The sequence below is a fragment of the Callospermophilus lateralis genome, chromosome X (genome assembly GCF_048772815.1).
Source record: "Callospermophilus lateralis isolate mCalLat2 chromosome X, mCalLat2.hap1, whole genome shotgun sequence".
Classification (NCBI taxonomy): domain Eukaryota; kingdom Metazoa; phylum Chordata; class Mammalia; order Rodentia; family Sciuridae; genus Callospermophilus; species Callospermophilus lateralis.
In genome coordinates, this window is record NC_135325.1 from 30,893,770 (window position 1) to 30,909,766 (window position 15,997).

Consider the following 15,997-nt stretch of genomic DNA (forward strand, 5'->3'; position numbering starts at 1 on the left):
AAGCAAATGTGGAAAACTGTTAGTAACAGAAATATTATAGGTGAAGGGCAAATAAGTGTTCATTGTTTTATTCTTTTTTTATTTGTACACAATACATTTATTTTGTGTATTTATTTTTGTGTGGTGCTGAAGATCGAACCCAGAATCTCGCCATGCTTGATGGTGCTCTACCACAGAGTCACAACCCCAGCTCCCATTGTTTTATTCTTGCAACTCTTCTGTAGGTTTGCTATTTTTCTAAACAAAAACTTAGAGGGGGATTTCAAGATGGTGGATTAGAGAAGGTTGCTTTCCTTGCTGCTCTATGGCATGAAACCAAAAAAGCAGACAGGCAGTTTCTCAAAAAAAAAAAAAAAAAAAAAAGGCCAGGGAGGAGGCTTTACTAGATAGAATTCAATACCAGACACTCAAAGCAGATCAGAGACTCAAGAAGTTGGATGTAATAAAATAAGGAAGAAATCCCCAGTGACACATTCACTGCCACAAGCAGAGGCACCAGCCAGAGTCGTCACTCCATGAGCAAAGTGGAGGGATAAGGAAATTAAAGGAACCCATATTTTTAGGAGGACTGAGGCATGTCTGGGTATGGAGAGTTTAGAGATCAAAGACTATGCCCTACTAAACTGATAGGTGCACTGAACAATATTTCTGGATGGGAAAGAAACTGCATCTTTCATGGCAGTGTGCAAAGGACAGAGGAAGGAACCATTGTGAGGCTACAGTGCCTGGACTGGCAGCAGGGGAAGCCAGTCCCTGGCAAACTCAAGTTTGGCCCCCAAATACAGGCCTGGAAAACTCACAATAAGTGGTATAGAGTATACCTAACTGACCAGGAGAAAGTCAAATGTGGAGAGAGGTTTACACAGGGGACAACTGGTTCTGGGAACCTACTGGCTCTCCTACTCCAGTCTGGCTACTTGCAGGACCAGCTAGAAGAGATGTACCTGGCCAGGAATTCAAAAGGGCAGGATGGGAGAGTTTAAGTTTGGAAACTGAAGGAATGAACTAAGAATTGGCTCTTCCACCCCATAAGTGGAACCCAGGAGAGATCCCAGGAGTGCAGTCTTCCAGCATGGACCAGCAATGCTGGGTCCTGGAGGTGTGCTAATTTAAAATCTCCAGACCAATTGGCATTTAGCAAAGGGCCTGAAGCCTACCAAAGCCTAAACTCTGCCTCCAGGAATTCAACCTATGGGATTGCCTCTCTCATTCTAGCAACCCCACCCTAAGTGGGGAGCAAGCATCATACTCCAGATAAACCCATCTAACAGTGCTGAAAAGGGAAGCTGAGAATTTTTTGAACTCCAACTGAAACAATTCTTTAAATGTTCATCAAGATCTTTTTCACCCCTATTTTCTTTCCTCTGTTTAATAGGGACCTTAATGGTTCATGGACATTTATACATATTCACATTAGTTTGTTCTGTTCCACCCCCCCAACACTTCCACCATTTTTGAAACCAATAACTTTTCATGGATCAGTTTCTTGAGGACAAAGATATTTGATAAGTATATTTTAGTTTTGTTTTGTATTCCTTAATTTTTAATTTTTTATTTTTAAAAAATATTTATACATATATATAAAGATATATATGTATGTTCACACTTATCTGTTTCTCTTTTTTAAAAAATTTTTTTAGTTGTTGATGGACCTTTATTTATTTATATGTGGTGCTAAGAATCAAACCCAGTGCTTCACACATGCTGGGCAAGTGCTCTACCACTGAGTTATAACCCCAGCCCCTTATCTGTTTCTCCTTATTCTCTTTCTCTCTTTTATTCTGCTAGAAGCCAATCTCTATTGTTGTCTCTTTCACTTTTTCTTTAATTTTTTACTTCTCTCTCCTCCTCCCTCATAATCATCACATCCTATATCACTTCTGTTCTATCTCTCTCCACCATTTAAGATTATAAATCCTTTTGCTAACTTGCTGTTTTTATTGTAGGCAATAACTGATAATATAATTTCTGTTTATTGTGACAACATTGTAGACATCATTGGTTGAATGCTGTATATTGTTTGCTATTATTTGTCTCCCCTTAAAAAGTGAAATCTTCAGGGACACTATAAGTTCACAGGGTAGAATCTCTACTGCCTCAGATCCATAGTGTTAGATGGGTAGACAAACAAACAACATGAAAAAGCAAGGGAACATTCACCCCAAATAAACCAAGACACTTGAATAATAGAATCCATTGACACTACAGCGGAAGAAATGTCAAAGAAAGAGGTTAGAATGTACATAGTTCAACAGATCTGCTAGGTAAAGGACAATGTAAGGAGTGAAATCAAAAAGTAAATACAGCAAGTGAAAGATCACTTCAATAAAGAGATAGAGATTCTAGGAAAAAAATCAAACAGAAATTCTCAAAATGAAGAGTCAATAAACCAAATTTTAAATTAAATAAAAAGCATCACCAACAGACTAGAACATTTGGAAGAGAGTTTCAGGCAATGAAGACAAAATATAGAATCTTGAAAATAAAGTTGACCATGGAGAAAAGATGTTAAGATACCATGAACAGAACTTCCAAGAAATATGGGGCAACCTGAAAAGACCAAATTTAAGATTTATCAGGCTAGATGAAGGCTTGGAAATACAAACAAAATTATTTTTGATAAAATAATATCAGAAAATTTCCCAAACCTAAAGAACATAATGGAAAATCAAATATAAGAGGTTTACAGGACCCCAAATATACAAAATTACAGCAGACTCACACCAAGGCACATTATTATGAAAATGCCTAACATACAGAATAAGATAGGATTTAAAGGCTGCCAGAGGAAAATGATAGGTAACACTTTGAGGGAAACCAATCTGGATCTCAGCTAATTTTTCAACTCAGACCTTCAAAGTTAGGAGGTCTTGGAATAATATATACCAAGCTCTAAAAGGAAATGGAGGCCAGCCAAGAATAACCCAGCAAAAGTAAGCTTCAGAATTAATGATGAAATAAAAACCTTCCATGATAAACAAAAGTTAAAAGATGTGAATCTAGAAAGCCTGCACTACAAAACATTCTCAATAAAATATTTCATGAAGAAGAAATAAAAATTAAAACTGAAAACCAGCAAAGGAAAGAACTACACTAGAAGAATAGTCAATCAAAGGAGAAACAAATTCAAATTAAAATCCAGAAATAAATAAAAATGACAAGGAATGAAAATCATTTCTCAATAATAACACCAATGTAAACGGCCTAAACCCATCAATCAAAAGACATAGACAGATTGGATTTAAAAAACAAGACCTGTGCTGGGCACAGTGGTGAAGGCCTGTAATGCCGGTGGCTCAGGAAACTGACGCAGGAGGATTGAGAGTTCAAAGCCAACCTCAGCAAAAGCAAGATGCTAAGCAACTCAGTGAAACCCTGTCTCTAAATAAAATACAAAATATGGCTGGGGTTGTAGCTCAGTGGTAGAGTGCTTGTCTAGCATGTGTGAGGCCCTGGGTTCGATTCTTAGTACTGCATATAAATAAATGAATAAAATAAAGGTTCATCAACATCCTAAAAAATTTTTTTTAAAAAATACAATACAGGACTGGGGGTGTGGCTTAGTGGTCAAGTGCCCTTGAATTCAATCCCCCCAAAAGAAAACAAGACCCAACAATATGCTGTCTCCAAGAGACTCACCTCATAGGCAAAGACATCCACCGAGTGAAGGTTAAGGGATGGGAAAAAAATATCATTCACGGGGATCTCATAAACAAGCAGAGGTTTCTATCCTCATATTAGATAAAATGGACTTTAAGCCAAAGCTAATCAGAAGGGAAAAAGAAGGACACTTTATACTCCTTAATGGAATTAATTATACATGAACAGGACACAACAATCATGAATATTTATGCTCCAAACAATGGAGCATCCATATACATCAAACAAACCCTTCTCAATTTCAAGAATCAAATAGACCACAACACAATAATACTGGGTGACTTTAACACACCTCTCTCACCACTCAATAGATCCTCCAAACAAAAACTAAATAAAGAAGCTGTAGAACTAAACAATACAATCAATAATTTAGACTTAAGAGATAGTATAGAGTACTTCATCCATGAATGAATCCATGAATGATCGAATACACTTTTTCTCATCAGCACACAAATCCTTCTCTAAAATAGACCATATCTTATGCCATAAAGCAACACTTAGCAATAAAAAAAATAGAGATAATACCTTGCATTCTATCAGATCATAATGGATAAAATTAGAAATCAATGATAAAATTTAAAAAATAGGAGCTACTCTAACACCTGGAGACTATATAATATGCTATTGAATGAATAGCAGAAGAAATCAGGGTAGAAACAAAAAATACTTAGAGGTAAATGAGAATAACAATACAATACATCAAAATCTCTGGGACACTATGAAGGCAATTCGAAGAGGAAAGTTTATTGCATTGAGTTCATTCATTATGAGAATAGAAAGTCAACTAATAAATAACCTAACATTGCCTGTGAAAGCCCTAGAGAAAAAAGAACAAGTCAGCACCAAAACAGTAGGAGACAGAAAATAATTAAAACCAGAACTGAAATCAATGAAATTGAAACAAACAAAAAAAAATCCAAAAACTTGACAAAACAAAAAGTTGGTTCTTTGAAAAAATAAACAAAATTAATATACCCTTCGTCATACTAATAAAGAGAAAGAGAAAACTCAAATTACTAAAATTCGTGATAAAAAGGACATAACATGACAGACACTACTGAAATACAAACAGTAATCCGAAACTATTTTGAAAATTTACACTTTAGTAAATTAGAAAATCTTGAAGACATTGACAAATTTCTAGAGATATATGACCTACCCAAATTGAATCAGGAGGTCATAGAAAATTTTAACAGAATCAATTTCAAGCAATGAAATTGAAGACTCTATCAAAAGCCTACCAACAAAGAAATCCCCAGGACCAGACAGATGCTCTACCAAGTTCTACCAGATCTTCAAAGAACTAACACTAATCCTTCTCAAATTATTCCATGAAATAGAAAAGGAGGGAATCCTTCCAAACTCATTCTGTGAAGCTAGTATCACCCTGCTACCAAAATCACACAAAGACACATCAAAGAAAGAAAACTTCAGACCAATATCCCTGATGAACATAGATGCAAAAATTCTCAATAAAATGCTGACAAATTGCAAATAAAAACATATTTAAAAGAGAGTGCACCACAATCAACTGGGGTTCATCCCAGGGATGCAAGGTTGGTTCAACATACGAAAATCAATAAAAGCAATTCATCATATGGACAGATTTAAAGAAAAGAATCATATGATGATCTCAAAAGATGCAAAAAAAGCACTTGACAAAATACAGCACTCTTTCATGTTCAAAACACTCGAAAAACTAGAGATAGTAGGATATCTCAACATTGTAAAATTTACATATGCTAAACCTGCCCAAGTTTGCTGGCAGCTGGAAGTTTGCTGGGGCCCCTTTGGCTGTGGCTCTCAACATAAACCCAAGGCCAACATCATTCTAAATGGAAATTGGAAGCATTTCCTCTAAAACCTGGGGCAAGTATGCCCTCTCTCACCACTTCTATTCAACATAGTCCTGGAAACACTAGCCAGAGCACTTAGACAAAAGAAAGAAATGAAAGGGATATGAATTGGAAAAGAAGGGCTCAATCTACCCCTCTGTCTTCTGTACTTTTCCATGATTATCTCTCTGACCAAACTATGAGCTCTGGAAATCACAGCCCATGTTGTGTTGGATCTATACCATGTTAGAACTGTATCTGACACAGATTGAATTCTGAGCCCATCTTCTTAAATTAATCCAGCTGAGTCTTGTAAGCCTGGATAGGACTCAGGAAGCAGAGAAGAGTAAATTTTCTCTGGAGAGTGGAATGGTGTGAGAAAAGGTGAGGAGCCAAGAATATACATCTTGTACTAACTGGGAATATTTCATTTGCTTGTTCAGAACTGAGAATTTGCATAGGTTAAAATGTCTAACACACAAAAGATTCTTAATGAAAATCTGATGAACAAATGAGATTTGAAAGGCAAGTTTATATGAGATTGAAAAGTACCTTGACTACTGAATTGAGAAATCTAAATATTAGCTAGTTCTTAACATCCACATCTATTCTGAATGGTGGAAAGAAGGGGGTGTTCTTGGGCAAGTCCCTTATACATTTTTCTCACTGAATAACTAGGAAAGATAGAGATAAGTGGAGTCTAAAAGTGACCTGTTTCCAAACTGAGGGAGAAACACCCCATACTGGAATTTTAAAATATCCAAATCCCTCAGACTAAAGTGTGTCACAGAATATTGACTGAAAAAATAAATAAATAAATTTATTTAATACGAGTCATGCTTGTTTTTTTGTGGGGCGGTTACTGGGGATTGAACTCAGGGGCACTCAACTACTTGAAACATCCCCAGCCCTATTTTGTATTTTATTTAGAGACAGAGTCTCACTGAGTTGCTTAGCACTTCGCTTTTGCTGAGGCTGGCTTTGAACTCACAATCCTCCTGCCTTAGCCTCCTGAGTCGCTGGGATTACAGGTGTGCGCCACCGCACATGGCTTTCATGCTTGTTTTTAAGAACAGTGTCTGAAATTATTTCAGTCAACATTACTACATTTTTAAAGTTTAAGAAGCATTTATTTATTAAATAACTAGGCTCTAAAACTCGTCTCAGGCCTTAGATTATTACAAAGCTCCTTCTGATGCCATATCTCAACTGTTAGACTAACCCCTTTTATTTATTTATTTACTTCAGATTAATTACTTTATTTTTGTGGTATTGGGGATTGAACTGAGGCTCTTGCACATGTGAGACAAGCACTCTACCGCTGAGCTGTACTCTCAATCCTTTTTATTTGGAGCCTGAGTGTCTCTAAATTGCTTAGGCTGGCCTTGAAATTTTGATCCTATTGCCTCAATTTCCCAAGTAGCTGGAATTATAGGTGAATACCACAGCACCTAGTTTGTTTTTCCTTTTTGATGGAGGGGATCAAACCTAGGGCCTTGTGCATGCTAAGCACATACTCTCCCACTGAGCTTTACTAAACATTTAAATAATTTTAGCTAAATTAAGCTGTCCCTGATAAGTAGTTTTCATATTTATCTGGTATTTGTTTTCTGTTTTCTTCTAGATAGGTTTGTGGGAACTGACAGCTTAAGTAATGTAAAATAAATTTGATTATGACAACTGAGAAAAAGAAAAATGTGTTGTGTTTTGAGGTTATCATTTCCCTGACCATCTTAACAGACTGGCATCTATTTTATCTTTGTTCATAATGACATAAACAAAAACGATGATGGAATGGGAGTAAAGGATATGAATCTCTGTTCTGTGAAACAACTTGTTGGTTTTAGGCTTTGGTTCTTTTCAATTTTCAGTCAAACTCTACAAAAATTTCAGCTGCAAGAAAATGCAAATATTAGGTAGCATTTAAAAAATCATTTGGGGCCCAATTACAATGCAGCATTATCTTATTCCAGAATGTTCAATATTACTGAGAAGATGTCTTTGGTGATGGTCAAAGTGACCTGTAGTTTACAAAGCATGTGGGCATACTTTTTGAAGAAAGTAGACAAGATAATTTGAGCTGTCCTTTCAGGTAATAAAGTAGAATCAAGTGATAAATCATTTGAGCTGTAGGTATAAATGGACTGTGACACTGCTAAATTAGTCACAACTGCCCACTATAGGCCAACTTCACAATAGATAAAGGGCTATAAATTCAGTTAGTAACGCTCCCTACAGCCAGCCCTGAACTGTTTGTAAGCACGAATACAATTCTATGGTTACAATCAACAAAGAAATATCCCATCAGTCCACCAAGCTCAGCCAAACCCATAACTTGCTGCAGTTTTATAGAGATTAGCATATCACGTGAGCCAAATATTGTTCTCCAACTTAAAATATGATACTTTTGTGAGAAAGTGTAAGTCCTGTTCTTCAACATTAATGAAACAGAAGCATTCATAGATACTGTGTTCAGTGCAAAATGATAATTGAATCATAAATGACTATGAGAGAGATGGGGGGCGGCGGGCAGCGGATTCTAAAGATTCGGCTGGGGTGTGTCCTCCGCGCTCGGCTTGCTACTATTGCCATGGAAACTAGAGCGCTGGGTCCTTGGGGATTGTGACTACGAGATGGAAAAGTAGACAGTGGTGATCATTAACTGGTCCTCTTTCCTCACAGACTCTTACCCAAGACTTCATAGAGAAGCTACTTTCCTAAAGTCCCTCGTGAAGTTGGTGCCCTGAACCTGATACAGAGAGACCGCTGACCTGCTGTTTTGATGGCCACATCTTCGTGTCCCCTTCCATCTCAGGCGGTCCTGCAGCCCTCCATCCATGACCTGTCCCAAATAACCAGCAGCCTTTACATCAGTAACGGTGTGGCTGCCAACAACAAACACATGCTGTCCAGCAATCACATCACGACGGTCATCAATGTCTCAGTAGAGGTAGTAAACACATTCTTCGAGGACATTCAATACATACAAGTACCCGTGGCGGATGTTCCCACTTCACACCTCTATGACTTTTTTGACCCTATTGCTGATCACATCCACAGCGTGGAAATGAAACAGGGCCGCACGCTGCTCCACTGCGCTGCAGGGGTGAGCCGTTCAGCTGCCCTCTGCCTCGCTTATCTCATGAAATACCATGCCATGTCCCTGCTGGACGCCCACACGTGGACCAAATCATGCCGGCCCATCATTCGGCCCAACAACGGTTTCTGGGAACAACTGATCCATTATGAATTCAAGTTGTTTAGTAAGAATACTGTACACATGATTGACTCCCCAATGGGAATGATCCCTGACATCTATGAGAAGGAAGTTGGATTGATGATGACGCTGTGAGCCATTCCAGCTAGCCCCTGACATCTGTTCTGGACCCTACATCAGGACTGAACATGAACTTTGGCGTATGATTGGTAAAGAAAACCAGAGGAGGCTTTGTAGATGGGCAAGAAAAGGGGGAGTTGGAGTTTTTAATGTAGTAATTCTTATCTTCAAAGAATAAAAATCATTTGATATAAGATAGTGAAATGTTTTTTATGTTGTAAGGAGCAAGTCAGGCTGCTGGGGCCTAGTAGGAATAGGGGTAATGCAGGTAATGCCCAGCTTAGATGGACCTGCCAGTAGCACCTTTTGCATATGACAGAACAGGAATCCTGAGCCCTGACACAAGCTGAGTAACCCAGGAGTGAGTCCCCCACTCACCCCAAGCCAAAGTCAGAGCCTTAGACATGATAGCAACCATTGTAGTTCTCCCAGTGAGTGCCAACCTACTGCATAAATGGCCTTGAAGCCTTCAAGCTGGGCTCCAGAAGCCCTAGGGTATCCTCAGGTCACCCTTACCACCTTCAACCACAGTGGCCCAACTCTGCTTATCTATAGCATATTTATTTATTTGTTTGTTGTGTTGCAATACTGGGGACTGAACCCAGAGTCTTGCACATGCTAGGCAAGTACTCTACCACTGAGCTACCAACCCCCACCCCCACCCTGCCCCAGCCCCCTGTAAGTTTTTTTGTTTTTGTTTTTGTTTTGTTTTGCGACAGGGTGTCAGTAAATTGCTAAGGCTGATACTTGTTATATTTCTACCTTAGCCTGCAGAGCAGATGGGCTTATAGGCATGGACCACCATGCTCAGCTTCCACATTATAAAGTTGAGAACACTTTTTTGAGCGCTGGCAAAGTCTCGAGATGTCCTCAGTGAGCTCTTCACAAGCTTTTGTGAAAAGGAACATTAGTTTGTTTCCTAGAGCATGTGCTGACAATAGACCTCAGGGGTTCCTCTCATGGACCTTGGACTGGAAGGCTGGATCTGCTGGACATGACCCAGCCCTGTCATCTCTATAATCTCTTGCCATTGTGAGCTGGGGCCTCTCAGAGCCTCAGTTTCCTGTCAAAGCAACCACAGCCCTGTGGTGAGGGTGCTTGACACACTCAGAATAAAGGACAATCATAACTTTTTAGCTCCTTTGGCCGGGGGGTTAGCACATTCATCCTTATAATGGCATTTCTCCCTCTCGTGCACAGACTTTTGTTTTTTCCAAAATGTTCTTCTAAGTAATCATCCAATGAATAAAAACAAATGATTTAAGGTCCTTTTAGACACTACTTCAGAGGAAGCCTAGATTTAGAGCCTTTTCAGAGGTTCTTTTGTGTTTAGACCTCCACCCTCCCACCCCAGGCCTTATTTAGAATCATTGACAGGGTCAGCACCCTAGTCTTGCTAACCACCAGGATCCTTTGGAGAGCACTTGCCAAAGAGCTGAATGAGTGAGCCTCACAAGTAGGCCCTGGAATACAGGATTGTTCAAATTCCCCAAATGCCTGGAGCTCTGACTTAGGTCCAGTTATTCTAATCCAGAGTTTTTTGTTTTGTTTTGTTTTTTGACAAATAAATAACAAAAGCACAATCGCTCAAGATGAAGCAGACCCCCAACTGCCCCTATGAAGTTCAAAAACCCTTTCTTGCCATACCCATCCCCACATCTATACCCCACAAAGGAAGTGAAGTGGGGAGGGGCAGGGAATGAAAATTGCTGCTCTAGATAGATCCTCTTCTTTTTATAGGTGGTAAAACAGGCCCACAGAACAAAAGGGTTGATGTGGCAAAGTACCCACAAAGTTATCTTTCTGACAGAAATCAAGATGAGAAATTTCTTTAAAAGTATTTTTTTTAAAAGAAGAACATTTGAGTATATACATGTGCATGGGTGGGTGGGTATTTCCATTTTTTGAATATATAAATTAACATATCATAAAATGAACTCATCACACAGTCTAATGAGTTTTAACACATGTAGATTCAGGTTAACTACTACCACAATCAGGATACAGAGTAGTTTCATAACTCCCCAAATTTCCTTCATGCTTCCCCTTTTTACTCAAACAAACCCCAACCTCTGGTAAACACTGATCTATCTTTCTTCACTATAGATTTGCCTTTAACAGAATATCACATAAATGGAATTATACAAGACATAATTTCTGGAGAGTGACTTCTTTTGCTCAGAATGTTTTGAGATTTACCCATGCTGCGTTTCATTGCATGATCATTCTACAGTTGTTTTACATCCACCTGTTGAAGGATATTAGGGTTTGTATTAGTTTCATAGGAGATGCCATAACAAAATACCAAAACTTCAGTAGCTTAAAACAACAGCAATTTATTTTCTCATAGCTCTGGAGGCAAGAAGTCCTAAATCAAGGAGTTGACAGGGCCATGCATCCTTTGGAAACTGTAAGGAGAGTACTCTTGGTTTTTCCTAGTTTCTGGTACTGGCAGGCAATCCTTGACATTTGTTGATTTGTAGATATATCACTCCAATCTCTGCCTCAGTGGTCATATCTTTTCTAGTGTGTCTTCACATCCATCTTCCATCTGTGCATATCTGTCTCCAAATTTCCCTCTTCTTATATGGATACCAATCAGATTGGGGGCCCATTCTAGTATGACCTTATCAAAACTTTACATCTAAAATAATCTATTATCAAATGAGGTCATATTCTTAGGTTCTGGGGTTGGAACTTGAGCATATTTCAGTGGAGTGGGAAGGATAAAATACAACCTAGAACAGGGATGTTTCCAGCTTGGGGCAATTATATATAAAGTACTATAACATGCACAAAGAAGAAGATCATGTCATCTGGGAAAAAAAAAGATCATAGCTGTTAGAATATGAATTACAGTGAAAATAATAACCACCATTTCTTGGGAAACAATTATGTCAGCCACGGTACTAGATACTTTGCAGTGTCTAATCCTTATAATAGCCCTTCAAGGTAGTTATTACTCACATTGTATTGATGTGGTTAAGGAATTTGCCTAAGGCAGCACACAGGTCAGGAGCAAAGACCTGACATTCAGACTGGGTTCTGTTTTCCCACATTTTTTCTAAGACAAAAAAAGAATTTTTTTTTTTTTTTAGTCACCTGCTAGTGATTACAAATCACTAGGGGAGTTTTTATTATATGGATTCCTGGGCCTCATCACTACAGACTGAAGAAGCTGAATGTTTAGCAAGCAACTCTGATGAAGGCTGAGAAACAACCAAGCAGTTAACAAGAGGTATTTCACATTATCTTTCTCCTTCTTTTGTGAGTCATCCATTCGTGCTCTTAGGCATTTTTCTATCAGAGTGTAAATCTTTTTTTTTTCTTTTCAGTTGTAATAATTGAAATACAAGATAATTTCTTGTCAAAAATGTTGTATGAAGGGCTGGGGATGTAACTCAGTGGTGAGAACACTTGCCTAGCATGCATGAGGCTCCAAGCTCAATTCCTAGCACTGCAGCAAAAATAAATTTAAAAAAATTTAAAGAATGTTGCATGTATTTCTCCCACTTTATGATGCCATTCATGTCAATTTTTAATGGTACTTACTTGGGATTCGAAGGTTTTAATTTTTTTTTTTTTTAAGTACTAAGGATTGAACCCAGGGGTACTTAACCACTGAGCCCTTTTTATTTTTTTATTTTGAGACAGGGTCTCACTAAGTTGCTTAGGACCCCAATAAGTTGCTGAAGCTGGCCTCAAACTTGTGTTCCTCCTACCTCAGCCTCCCAAGTCACTGGGATTACAGGCATTTGTCACCACACCTGGCCCCAAAGTTTTAATTTGTATGTAGCTGAATCTATAAGGCTTTAACTGAATGAATAATATATTAAATGTTTTCTCCATTGTGTAATTATAAAAACTTTATTATTATTTTCTATTAATTTATGCTTTTTTCACTTTTAAAACTTTTCCCTAATTTTTTTCACTTAAAAATTATCAAACACCCCGAAAATTGAAAGAATACTACAATGAACACTTGTATTTGCTCCACTTATGTGAGTCAATAACTATCTTTTATCACTTTTGTTTTCTCTTTTACTCATTGTAATTTTATTTGTGATCTATTTGAGTAAGTTGCAGATATCATGACATTTCATCCTCAAATATTTTAAAATGCATCACCTAAAAATAAGAACATTATAATAAGTACAATATCATCAAATGTAAGCCAGTTAATTAACAACAATTCCCTAATTTGATTCACATGCCAGGCGAGTGAGCTACCGCTTGAGCCACATCCCCAGCCCGATATGGCTGTTTTTCTTTCTCAAAGAAGATCCAACCAAGTTCACATACTGCACTTCATTTTTGTATTTCTTTTAATCTAGAACAGTGCCCCTACTCTTTATTCTCCCTGACATTGTCTTTTTGATGAGTCCAAAACAAATTTGTACTATAGGGTTCAGTAATCTGGACTTGCCCTCATGCTATTGTTTAATTTGGTCCTGTATCACTTTTATTCTTTAAACTGGAAGTTAGGTCTAGAGGTTTGATTAGATTTGGATTGTGACTTTTTGCTAGAATACATCACGAGTAGTTTCATGTTGCACTGTTTCAGGAAGTACAGGTATCTATTTGTCCCATTAGCAGTGATGCTAAGTTTGATCACTCTAGTTAAGGTGGTAACCACCAAATATCTACCTTTAAACTTACTAAGTAATCTTTGGGATGATACTTTAGGAACATGAATATCCTGTTACTTTCATCCAATGGTATTAACATCCATTAATGGCTCTTGCTTTAATTAGTTAATATACTGGGCCATATCTAACTCTTAAATACATCCTAAACTAATTTTGGCATATTATTTAAGTTGGAATTATTTAATTTTTAAGAACAATTTCAAGATGTCACAAAAATGCCATATATATATATATATATATATATATATATATATATATATATATATATATATCTGCTTTTGTTCCTTCTGTTTGGTTCATTTATAGTACCACATTCCTTAAATTTTTGCCAGGCATAGTGGCTCGCCTGTAATCTCAGTGACTCAGAAGGCTTAGGCAAGAGGATCACAAGCTTGAGGCCAGCCTATGCAATTTAGGGAAATACTGTCTCAAAATTAAAAAATAAAAAAGGCTGGGGATGTAGTTTACTGGTAGAACACCCCTGGGTTCAATCCCAGTACCACAAAAAAGAAAGCAAAAAATTGCTTAACATTTAAATTAAAAAAAAAAATCAGCTACCAAGAAATTCTAAAATTTGATCAGTTTAGCATTGACCATACTTTTGGAGTTTGTATCTCTTAATTCCAAAGGCTCATAATGTTGGAAAATTGTAATTTAGTGTATTAAAACATGCACACACTTTACAATTTATTTTTTTTAAATAGTGTAACCTGCTAAAACATTTAGCATCATATCTATTGTTATTAAAAAGAGATATCTGTGATTATCCATTCTCATCCACCCTGTCTCTGAGCTAGAGTTAAAAATATCCAGTAGGAAGGCCACATTTACCTATGGATATTTGCGAGCCCATTTCCAGGCACTTTAGTATCTCCTTCCCATATACTTTCACCATTTCCCTATTAATGAAATTCAGGAAGATAGGGAGGTGACCTCTTGGATTGCCTTTTGGAAATTTCCTAATAAGGAGGGAAAAGGCAGTGAAAATATGAATTTTATGGCAACCTTTTGGTGCTTATGTCAGACTCCCTTCCAGATCCTCTCCATTTGGATAGATGGATCAAGACTTTGGCCACATAGTTGTATTCACAAAATATATTTAATAAGACTTTCTGTAATAGGACTCTTAAACGCATTAAATCTGAATTTGGATTTAGCCTCTTTCATCTAGATGGTGAGAGATAAAAGGAGCATTGGACTTGACCAAGAAGCCCTCTGTATTAATTTGGTTGAACTCTGAAGGCTCCAAGTTTAGGTAGTACAGGGATCTTTGCTGGGGACAGGGAGGATTTGCATTTATTTCTCACTTTATTGCACTATGGTCAATGAATGTGACATGCATAAGTTTTGCTTTACAAAATTGAGATTTCGTAGTCAATTGTCTCTTGAACAGTAAAGCAGATGTATTCTCTATGGGTAGGATTGTAAGTTTAGATATGAGTTTGGTCATATTTTATTATTTAAACCCTTTTATTGTTTGAGCAGGTAATACACTCATGATCCAACTTTCAAAGGGCATACAGAGGTATCTAGAGTGGAAATTCTCACCTTTGTCCTGTACCCAAACAGTTTTCCTCCCCAAAGGTAGCCAATATTATCATTTTGTCCTGTATCCTTCCAAGGTGTTATTTTATGCATATACAAAGAATTACATATGTGTGTATCTATATTTCACTTTTCAACTAGTGGCAGCATATTTCATAATTGTTCTCTACCTTGTTTCTTTTTGTTTAGTAATATATGTTACAGACCATGCTTGTCAGTAAAAGAGAACAACCTCATTTTTCTAATAACTGCATAGTATTTTACTGTATAGAAATACAACTTCTAAATGAATTGTTAAATACCCATCCCTTATTGATGTACATTTATGTTGTTGCCAAAATTTTGCTACTACAAATAATACTGTAATACAGAAACTTGTTTATGTATGTAAATTATTTTATATGTGTGAAAATCTGTCCATAGGATATAAATGGAAACAATGGCCTAATTTCATAATTCAAAATCTTAATAAACATTGCCAGATTATTTCCTATGGTTGTGATAAAAACCTACTTCAGGGTTGGGAGTATGGCTCAGTGGTAGAGTGCTTGCCTGACAGGAACAAGGTCCTAGGTTTGATCCCCAGCATCACACACACACACACATACACACACACACACACACACACCCCACACAAATATATTAAAGAAAGAAAAAGAAAAAAGAAAAGAAATTTGCCTGGCATGGTGGCACATGCATGTAATTCCAGCTACTCATAAGGCTGAGGCAGTTGGATGCAAAGTTCCAGACCTGTCTGGGCAATTTAACAAGAACTTGTCTCAAAATAAATTTAAAGGGACTCAGTGGTAGAGCACTTGCCTAGCATACATAAAGCCATAAGTTCCATCCCTAGCACTGTACAAAAACAAAACAAAACAAAAAGCCTGCCAGTAGTGTATGAAAATGCCTGTTTCTCCACAGACAGAAGAGCACAGTAAAATATTACACTTTTGTATCTTAATCATTCTGAC

General features: G+C 37.4%; 1 protein-coding gene across 1 annotated transcript; it reads left to right on the plus strand.

Moving 5' to 3' along the window:
- The first annotated feature begins 8,277 nt into the window (after positions 1-8,277).
- Positions 8,278-8,847, plus strand: Dusp21 (dual specificity phosphatase 21). Its single transcript, XM_077107467.1, has one exon. It carries the CDS (start codon positions 8,278-8,280, stop codon positions 8,845-8,847), a length of 570 nt encoding a protein of 189 aa, XP_076963582.1.
- Positions 8,848-15,997: the final 7,150 nt, after the last annotated feature.

Bases quoted from the DNA above. Each gene is read 5' to 3' on its own strand.
- Dusp21 (XM_077107467.1), top strand. From the start codon at position 8,278: ATGGCCACATCTTCGTGTCCCCTTCCATCTCAGGCGGTCCTGCAGCCC.